General features: G+C 35.2%; 1 protein-coding gene across 1 annotated transcript in view; it reads right to left on the reverse strand.

Moving 5' to 3' along the window:
* The window catches only part of LOC134538729 (serum response factor homolog), a 155,562-nt gene extending 145,473 nt beyond the window's left edge, over window positions 1–10,089 (reverse strand). Inside the window, exon 1 of the mRNA XM_063380191.1 lies at window positions 9,496–10,089. Coding sequence (XP_063236261.1) covers window positions 9,496–9,951 — 456 coding nt within the window. The 5' untranslated portion in view covers window positions 9,952–10,089. The remainder of the gene's footprint in view (window positions 1–9,495) is intronic.
* Window positions 10,090–10,449: the final 360 nt, after the last annotated feature.

Consider the following 10,449-nt stretch of genomic DNA (forward strand, 5'->3'; position numbering starts at 1 on the left):
ATTAAGGTGGTGTATGAACCCTGATAATTGAAGAGGTGGATTCCAAAAGGGGTTAAGTCACATTTTAGCGATTTTGTGTTTATATGTGGAATAACTAACTTTTTACTATTCGCATCTATGGCTGTAACAGGTATTCCAAAAGCGCTTAAGTTATAGCTGTTATGCGGTAGTGAAATCTGGGTTTCTTTCCAAAACGTCCTAAGTCAGCAGTGTTTTCCAAACAAGCCTTGGTTAGTCATGCACCGATATGCGCATGCATAAACAGGTATTAGTTACTCTATGGTGAAAGTATTGTCATGGTTTTGTACTGCATAGAGGTTATGTCTGTTTATTATTGTTATTGTGGTGGTTTGTCTTGTCAATAATTAATGTATAAGTAAATGCCAAAATGAATGTAAGTGAACTACAAGATAGCACATGTTCTGTAACAGATATAAGTAGTACACGAAGTAGAAAACGAGCAAGAAATGAAGATAAGTGGGTTAAAAACCGTAAAAAGTTTGCCAGAAACAGCAGTGAGGCCCAAGGTGCTCCTTTGGTTGCATGCACGCATAAAGAAGGTGGTAATAGTTGTAAGGCTGCTTTGCTGTCTACAGCAGATATAAGTGCATTTTATGACAAAATCTATAAACACAAAACAGCTGCGGAACAGAATAGCTGTGTTTTCAAGTATATTGTCGCACAAGAGCCTAAACAGCGTAGGCCCAGAAACAAAAATAAGCCTAGAAGCCGTACCGTTACTAAATATTTCATATGACAGACAAGCGGTCGTATTCTAAATGTATGTAACAAAACGTTTTTGTCTGTAACGAGATTTTCTCGTAAAATAATAAACACCTTAAGCAAACACATGGAAGTATATGGGGAATGCCCACATGAAAGGCGTGGTGGGGCTAGGTTAAATCCCAAACACACTGCGATAAAAGACTCAATGATTGCATACATTAAAACGTTTAGATGCAATGAAAGCCATTATGGCCGAGGAAAAAGTGTTCGTGGTTATCTTAATCCTGAACTTTCTATCAAAAAGTTGTGGCGAATGTGGAAAGATAACCAAAAAATAGAAAACAAACCAATTGCTTCATTATCTAAGTTTTTCAAGGTATTTCAAAACAACTTCAATCTCAGCTTCGGAAGCCCAAAGACGGATGTGTGCTCATTTTGTTACAAGACTAAGAACCAAATCAAGACGTCACGTGACCTTGCTGAAAAGGCTCGATTAATGACTCAGTATAGGCTACATACTCTTAGAGCTAAAAAATTTTATGAAATCATGAAGAAACAAGAAAACAATATAATAAGTGTTTCATTTGACATGGAACAAAACCAACCACTGCCCAAATTAAGCATTGGTGAGGTCTTTTATGCCAGACAAATCTGGCTGTACAATTTGACGTTTGTTTTGATGGAAAACCAACAAAACACTTCCAACACATCTGTGTACACTTGGACTGAAGACCAAAGTGGTCGAGGTTCTAATGAAGTATGTTCGGCATTGAGTCATTTTTTGGAAAATCTTGAGAAAAAATTGGCAAATGTACCAAAAATCTTTTTGACTCTGAGATTATTTTCAGATGCCTGCAGTGGGCAAAATAAAAACACCAATGTTATGATGTTCTTACTCAACTACGTTGCCAAATCAAGAACCTTTGCAAAAGTGGAACATTACTTTCCAATCAGAGGTCATAGCTATATGCCCCCTGACCGAGTATTTGGAAGATTTGAAAAGGAGTTACGGAAAAAAGAAACAATATTAGAGCCTAGTGAATATCACAAGGTATTTGCGACGGGTGCTACAGTAAATGTGTTAGGCATAGATTGGGTGGTCTCAAACTTTATGGAAGCTTCAAAGAAGGCCATAGTAAAAAGACTTCCCTTTAAAATGCTTGATCAACGTGTTCTCATCTACTCAAGAATGCATGACACTACTATTGACATTCAAAACACATATTGTGGTCTGCCAACAACAGTAAAGGTGACTAAATCACGTACAGTATTGAAAGAAGCGTACACAAACGTTCCTGTTTCGCCAGCAGAAAACCATATTAGTGAAAATAAGCGACAAGATGTGAAGAAACTTCTGCAGTTTGTTTTACTCAGTCAATGTGCAAGACAGTTTTACCAAACTGCTCTGACTAACAATGTAGAAGGAGATAACGACAACAATATTGTACTATATGATGAAGAAGAGCCATTCCTTTAAACATTGTAACCTTAATGTTCACTCAAAAGACTTGACACATTTTAAAGATCATATTGTTGCTTTTGTTTTGTACTATGCATAAGTCTACATACATATTTTGTTCATTATTATGTAAACATCACACTTAGGCCTGTCAATCTGGTAGGACTAATATTCTTCAATTACATGTTTTTCAAAAAGTCCTCAGTCACCGACAAGTTTTCCAAAAAGCTCTTAGTCACTGACAAGTTTTCCAAATAGCTCTAAGTCACCGATGTTCCGTTTTCTTAACCTAATTACAGGTAATATATTGAACTCATAATCACAATAACTGCCTGAGAACATGTTCTTAATGTAAAACATTAGCATTATGTGGATTTTGTGCTTGACATTATCAAAATACACATTCACACCAAAAAAATTGTTTCCTGGAAAAAGTACATTTTTGACTTAGCCCCTTTTGGAATCCACCTCTTCAATTAGGGACAAGATTATATGGTTTTATTTTCAGGTAAATTTCATTTTTAAAACAGAATATTTCAGTGCTATTGTTTTTAGTTTTATAGATTGTCTTAGATCATAAAACTAGTGTATTATTCTAAAAGTATGAAAATGAAATATTTCTTCATACATATTTTACCAAAATAGTCTTATTTAGAATAAGCATGTTTAGAGCAACTACTCAAGTCAAAAATAAATCTGCAAATTTTTATGTTTTAGAAATAAACCAAAGTCATTAATACAAAAACGTGTTACTAATGATGTGCAAGTTCAAACAATCCATTTATTTCACACATTTTGGTACAAAACTCATGTTCAATATATTGCATTCAATTAACTTACTGCAATAAATGATTACTTTTTATGTCATTTGAGTTCATTTTTGTCAAATTGCTGAATGATTTCCTGTTTTTAGATCAATTTATGTGCTTTATGGTGTATAAACTAGCATTTCGGTTATTATATGTTGAATTGACATGCTTTGTGGCGTTATTTCGGTTTTATTGCAATTCATTATATAATCTTTTCCCTACTGATACTAATATGCCACGGTGGTCTGGAGTTAACGCCTGTCATGTAACTGGTCTTAAACTTGACAGTCCTCGAAGTAGAATCCATTTCCCAACTGTCACTAGCAAAGCTTCACATGATGTTTACAAACACTGACAACCACATGAAGCTGTTCACAAACACTTGATAGAAAACAGTGGCAGAAGGATACCATGTTAGGTGGTCTAGTTGTTGGAGTGACCAATTTAAGACTCTGCACAGCAAACAGTATGGCTTAAAACACTACCTTTGCCATTTACTTGTATTGTGTTTAGTCAGCATTATGCTCTGTAAGTGTAAATAGAGAAAGTAACCAATTAGAAAAATCAAGGTCAATACCTTCAGGAGTTTCATCAGGTAACATCAGAAAAACCAGAAAGCAGACCCTAATCCTTGAATTTTGTTTCCAATTTGTACTTTTACATACTTCAAAAGACAACTTTGAACAACTCTGAAAAAATTTAGAGTGAAAAAAACTGCTGGTGTAAAATTTAATTTTTTTCTTATAATCAATACTTAGGCTGGTTTTAATCCAGTAAATATATATTCATTTGAAACATTTATAATACTAGCTGTTTAAGATTAAAAATAGTATAAAGCTAGGTATAAGTGGGAATCTGCTTTAAAAATCCATCAGCCTAATTAACCAGATATCCCACATAGACACTAACCCTTATAAAAAGATCACTTAACATCAATTTTTTTTTTAAATCTAAAAATAATTAGGAAAGCCTCAATTTTATTTACAGATTTACTATCCTGATTTTAACAGATCACTGAAGTCTGCTAAAGTATGAAAATGTGAAAAATTAGAAATATACTTTTATTATTTTGGGTAAGTTTTTTTTTAAATTATTTTCAGAAATAAGAGCCATTAAAAACATTGATAAAAAATAATATATAACCTCTAGTAAACCTTCATTGAACGAATAAGCAAGTTTTACTCACTCTTTGTAACTGTCACTCGCACTAATGATACCCTCGCAGCACACTAGTAAATTTTTCGCTGACAAATAGCTAGTGACCAATTTAATTTACACTTAAGCAATACTTGAACATGACCACCTCCAACCCCAACCTACCCACCACCTCAAAAGCTTCACTATTTTTTAAAATTATTAAAAACAAAAATTATTTGGAGCAGTTTCGACCTTTATGAACTAGTCTATAAGGTCTGTGGGTGGTAATAGGTCAGTTAGTTGATTATAAAGCAAAACCATCCAGCAAAAATGCATTTCTTACCGCTCTTATTATCCTGAAACCACCTTAAGCAATTTTGACCCTAATGTTATAGTGCTTAAGGTATAGGTAAGTGTGCTTTCTAGTGAAATGTTCATTTCAGAGTAAAAAGTACTTTCACCCTACGTACTGCTTATTTCACACATGTCTTTACTAAATTTAAAGTGATTTTTACCCTTGTGTACTCAATCATAATTAAACTTTATTTGAGGAAATTTTAAATTTTCCACCCCAAGCTTTGTTTTTCCTGCAAGTTATAATATAAAATTATATAATTATTGAAAACTATTAAATTTAGAATTTTAAGAAATGGTTTTTGAAACGAACAAAGCACGCAAATATATCGCCCCCAACACCTCTGTACATAGTTTTCCTTGTGCTATGAATTTTATGCCTTGGCTCCTCCATGCATCCTGATTAGCGCTTTTCTATGTTCCCGTGCCTGGCCCTGCCTAAACCGTGCTTCAGGCTGCCTGTAATACAGCACCGTCTGAAACGTCAAGTCGTGCCGATTCAGACAGCTAGCCACAAGCAGTGTCCGGCCAGAGAAGGCCCTTCTGCAGGCTCTAGTTAGTGAGGAATTTTGTGATATTCCATAATTATTATTTTAAAACCTTGCAAAATTCAATATTCACTACAGATGTCTGAACAAAAGCCAGTATCAGCATAATTTTTAGTGATTGCTAATAAAAATGTATATCCCTTTGTGAGAAAAAATAGGTGAGTTTTTGACCATTTCCTTTCCTCGTGTTACTGTTTCTTAAATTATAAGGAATAAGAATTTATGGTTTTATTTCTAACACAATATTTTTTTTTAAAAACAGGAGATTTTGGTATTATTGTTTGTATTTTTATATATGATTTTTATTCAATAAAAAAGTTGTATTATTCAACAATTATGAAATTTAAACTATTTCTTTATACTTATTTTACCAAAATAGTCTCATTTTGAATGACATATGATGATGCACTTATACAATAAAATAATTTGTAATAAGCATGTCTCAAAAAGAACTACTCAGAAAAATAAAAATAAATCAGCATAGTTTTGAGTGTTCGAAAAAGTGCCAATGTAAATAATAAGAGATGCAAGATCATACATCATATAATTTTTTTCCAATACACTTAGTTCACAAATTTGGGTACAAAAGACATGCTAAATAATTACATTAAATGAATTTACGATAGTAAAAGATAAAATTTTTTTGGTTTGAATTAAATTTGTAAAATTTTGACGTGAAGTCTAATAAATCGACGAATGCTGGCTGCACGCACGAAAAAGTGTCCCGTTATGCACACTGTCCCATTGCACTGTGTCCCATTACGCTCATTGTATGCTTGCGCCGCATCTATCTCTCTTCCACTCAATTGGAACAATCATCAATTTGACTTTTTCGAGGCACATTAAATTTGAAACACTTCCATTTGTTTCCTACTTTTCCTATCATCGTCCTATCCTTAACAGAATAACACAGATTGGAAGAAGTTAAATAGCAAACATGTATAAAAGTTATAGTTAAAATAATCTCTTCGTTAAAGTAATAAACATATTTGAATTAATGAGTGCAAATAAAAGTAAATTTATCAATTAAATTGTATATTTCATTTCACTCCTTCTTCGTATCCATACAAAATAGTGATAATTCAATAAAAATGATTCAATTTTATTCATAAAAGTATGCAATCATTTCATCAATGTTTTGTTATGACGTTGTCACATTAAACTATCGTCAGTAAACCGACTTTACAGACAACTGATTTTTTAGTTACATTTTGGTGCTAAATGGTGTATTAACTTGCAGTTCGGTGTTACATGTTGCACTGACATGCTTTGCCATGTTATTTCGGTTTTATTGAAATTCACCATATAATCTTGTCCCTATAAATTATGTATCCTCAACTTTTGCACCAACACTACTCGCTGTGGTTACTGCAGAGCCTGGGCAATCATAGGCTACAGACACCTGGCTCCCCATTCAACTGAAGGTAAATGAATTGTTAGTGATAATACTTTAAAGTGTAATGTACTACATTACTCAAAGTCCTGTAAAAGCATATTATTTAATCCTGACTGGATTCGGAAATAATTGTTAGTTCGAAAAGGCTACGACAAACAACTAAATTGTTCAGTTAGATAGGTGTGTTAAAACATAAAATTGATGAAAAAATTTCTTAACCCTTTCAATCTATTTATCCACTGAAGTACACAATTTATATCTCAATGCTACATGGAGTTTATCAAACCCTGAATGTAAGAGTTAAGGCCTACCTACATTCTACTGGACATCATAAATTATGGCTATGAAATAAAAACATTATTTTACTTTTATTAATTAGTCTATTATGAAGTAATTATAAATTAATAATATAATTATGGCATAAGATTATTACCTTACAAAAAATAAACAAATTGTTGATTATAGTACAAAAAATTAAAATTAAGTATATCTTAGGAATTGACATATATGATATATGATATAGTGAAAGGCCGGTTTCACAGTTTCTTCTCGGTAAACAAAAATCTCGTTTACGAACGAGCCAAATTTTTCAAACGTAGAAAAGAAGACAGTGAACCAGCTGACGCATTTATAAATGATGTGTTTAAACTTGCGGAAATGCGTGAATTACAGACCTTGAAAGTGAAAGTATTAAAACAGTCGGTTAAAACTCTCTACAAAGTAATATCATTTGAAATGGAATAAATCTGCGGTAAACTAGGATTTACAGGGGAATGAAGTAGCCTATGCTGTGTTATCACAAATCTGCACCAGTCTGCTTCTGTGAGTGAGCGGAGCTAGCGTGTCGGAGGCCACACGCGCCTCTTACCATGTGTTCTCTCTTGTTTGACCAGGGGCGCAAGGGGGGCCCGCGAAAATTTGCAAAAGGGGCCCAAGAGTTTGTCCATGGGTTTTAACCGACATACGTCATCTATGGATATGGTGCTTACATGATGTAGGCTATACTGTCTATATTTTGGCCTGCATGCATGTAATAGGCCAAAAAATTTTTAATACACACAAAGTATTCTACAAAACATAGGTAGTTTTGAAGTTTACGTTCATCAACCCCCTTTCACAGTCACGATTTTGTAAGCGCAAGCAGGCCCCCTCAGCAAGGGACTTCTTAATCTTCAGGGAGCCACAGCGCCTTCCCCCCCCCCCCCCCCAACCCGGTATATACACCCTAGCGTTTGACCATTCTCTTTAGTCAATTATTCAATGACAGTGCCCTATAACGGTCACTATGCTCCCTCTAGGAAACAGAGTGGAGAAGTTTGGTGTTGACCCTGAGATTGAAATACTTTATTTTATAATTCATATAATTTCACTCTAGTAATTTGAACACTTTTCACTATGTGTTACATTTTTAAATGTAACACATTTACTCCTGATTGTTGCACTTTTGATTGCCTTCTGAGCATTACACTTTTGTTACGCTCCAACATCATTGCCTCGATGTAAAGATGTATCATTTCAGTAAATTAATTATTCTAATGATGATGCATTTCCCCATGCCTGTAATTTAGCTTCATGCTAGAATATCAATATTGTATTCTTCAAAAAATAATTATTTTGTTTATCACTAGCTATTGATTAATCAAGTGGATAATCTAAGTTTCCATTTTATTTTTGTGCTATGTCATTTTCTGATTTATGTGAAACTGGAATCATTTCATTACCAATAAAAGGTTAAGATAAAGTAGGATTTATTAAGTGAATGTGTTATTTAAAAAAAAAATCCTCAGGACAATTTGGCTTTACTCTCTTCTATGTTTACTTTATCATAGATGTTCTACTTTGTTGCAATATGTCCTGTTCACTCCCTTTAAGCCTCCTTCTGACACCCTGATGTCCTTTACAAAAATTGAGCATATTGTGATCTGAAATAACATTGTTCATACACAAACGATCTAGTAATCGAGAAGGTGCCACTGTTTTAGGCCTTGGCTGCAGGGGAAAATTCAGAGGTGTATGGTAAATTGGAACAGCATCATCACAGCTCCTATGCAGTTTGCAAGGGCACAAAGCCATGTAAGGACCCATAGCAGTGAAATGAAACACAACTCTAGACATAATTAGGCAAATAAAACTACCTTTTATATTTTTTATATAAATATTTCTAGCATCACGATTAAGTACCAATTGAGGTTCTTGAGCAATGGGTTAGAGTGAACAAGAACAGAAAACTGAAATGTTAACAACAAAACGCTGAATATTGGTCAGTACAAAAGCATGTAAACTCTGTAGGTAGTGTTTGTCATTAAAAGTATGAGTAGAATGCCACACTAATCTCCTTCTAAAAGAAATAAATATATAATTTATTTGTATAAGTCGTTTATTTGCTATGCGAGACAGTAGAATTATGGCTAACGCGCTCTAAGTGTTGGCACTTTGATGTCTAACTAGAAAATGGTTACAAATTATTAAAATTAGCAAGCTGACCGCCATCATGTAGGTATACCAACGTCAAAACTAAACACACTGGTAACTCCTAACAAATTGTGTCTTGTACGAACAGGATGATAATTAAAATTACTATTATTAATATAACAATCCAATTTTAGCACCTACAATGTTGTTCAAGTAAAAATAAATAAAACATTAACCTTGTTTACAACCGAATGTTAACATTGACGGCTTTGAGGTTATGTTACTTCACAGCTGGTTTTTGCGATGTCTATAAATTACTTCTATGTAATCCGACGTACGTGTGATGCACTTAGTTACAAATATTTGCTCATTAATCTTTAAAATTTCATTGCATGCATTCTGATAAAAACGTTACTCGAAAATGGCACAAACACAACATTTTTCATTGAACATAAAGGGTTCTACTAAATGCTTGAATAGCCCAGCAAGAGTGAAAAATTTAACACAAGACGATAATTCCAACACGCTTGGATGTATGCAATGTAAATATCTGAGTATAACTAGTTTAAGAGACGCTAAAACTAACATTCGGTAACAGGTGCAGCGATCTGTCACGACAGGTACGACAGTAGCATCCGCTTATCAAGTTCTTACCTTTTTCATAATCCCCGTCTTCCTCTTCGAAAATGTCGTGTAACGTCGTAACTTATTGTCTATGTACTCCATTTTTATTTTCACGCGTCCTTTGGTCTTTTTTCCATTTGCTGGCGGTGATTTCTTCACCTCGGTGAACGATGTATCGCCCATCTCAGCACCACACTCTCCCGCGAGACCCAGACCGCCGTGCGATGACATGCCAGAGCGAGCACCGGACACTTCCTGATCCAAGTACACATCCGAGGACGTTCGTTTCACACCGCGCTGCAAGCCCGCACAACTGGTCGGCAGCGATAACGTAGGCCTTGGCACCCCTGAACTGATCGAAGTTGAAGGTCTGCTACTGTGGCCAGCATTTCCGTAGATATCTGTCGCCCCTTCACCGCTCAGAAGTGACATGTTGTATCCCATGTTAAATCGGGAATCTCTTCCCCCGCCCGGTGGGGTATCCATCACTTGTCACGACACTTGTTTACACTTGTGTCATCTCAGGACTACACGCGCGCCGCGAACCTCACAGAGCATGCCCCACGCCTCACCAGCACCACAACAATAGCGCCATCGCCACGCCACTACTGTTGTTCGTAATTTGACCTACGTGTCTCGCGGCCGAAGCACCGCCACCTTGCGGAGAGAAAGTAGTCCCTCTCAGCGAATAAAACATGCTCGGCTTCACCACCACGTCTATCTAAGCTCGAAACCATGAAATAATATGCGTTTATTTCTCGATGGCGGTTATTTTGAGGGCATGCTTTCATTTCAAAGATTCTCTCCTCGGAAATACACGGCGCATTTATACTAATGCGAACCTAAGGCCGGCCCCTCTCCCATATTTAGAAGTCGCCGTTGCCAAATTAGGTAAACTTCTCCTAATATGGTTAACAATGATCCACCCTTTCTGGTTGAGACACTGACTTGACACATACGGACTTCATTTCCTACTGCACTACG

Source organism: Bacillus rossius, chromosome 1 (assembly GCF_032445375.1).
Source record: "Bacillus rossius redtenbacheri isolate Brsri chromosome 1, Brsri_v3, whole genome shotgun sequence".
Taxonomy (NCBI): domain Eukaryota; kingdom Metazoa; phylum Arthropoda; class Insecta; order Phasmatodea; family Bacillidae; genus Bacillus; species Bacillus rossius.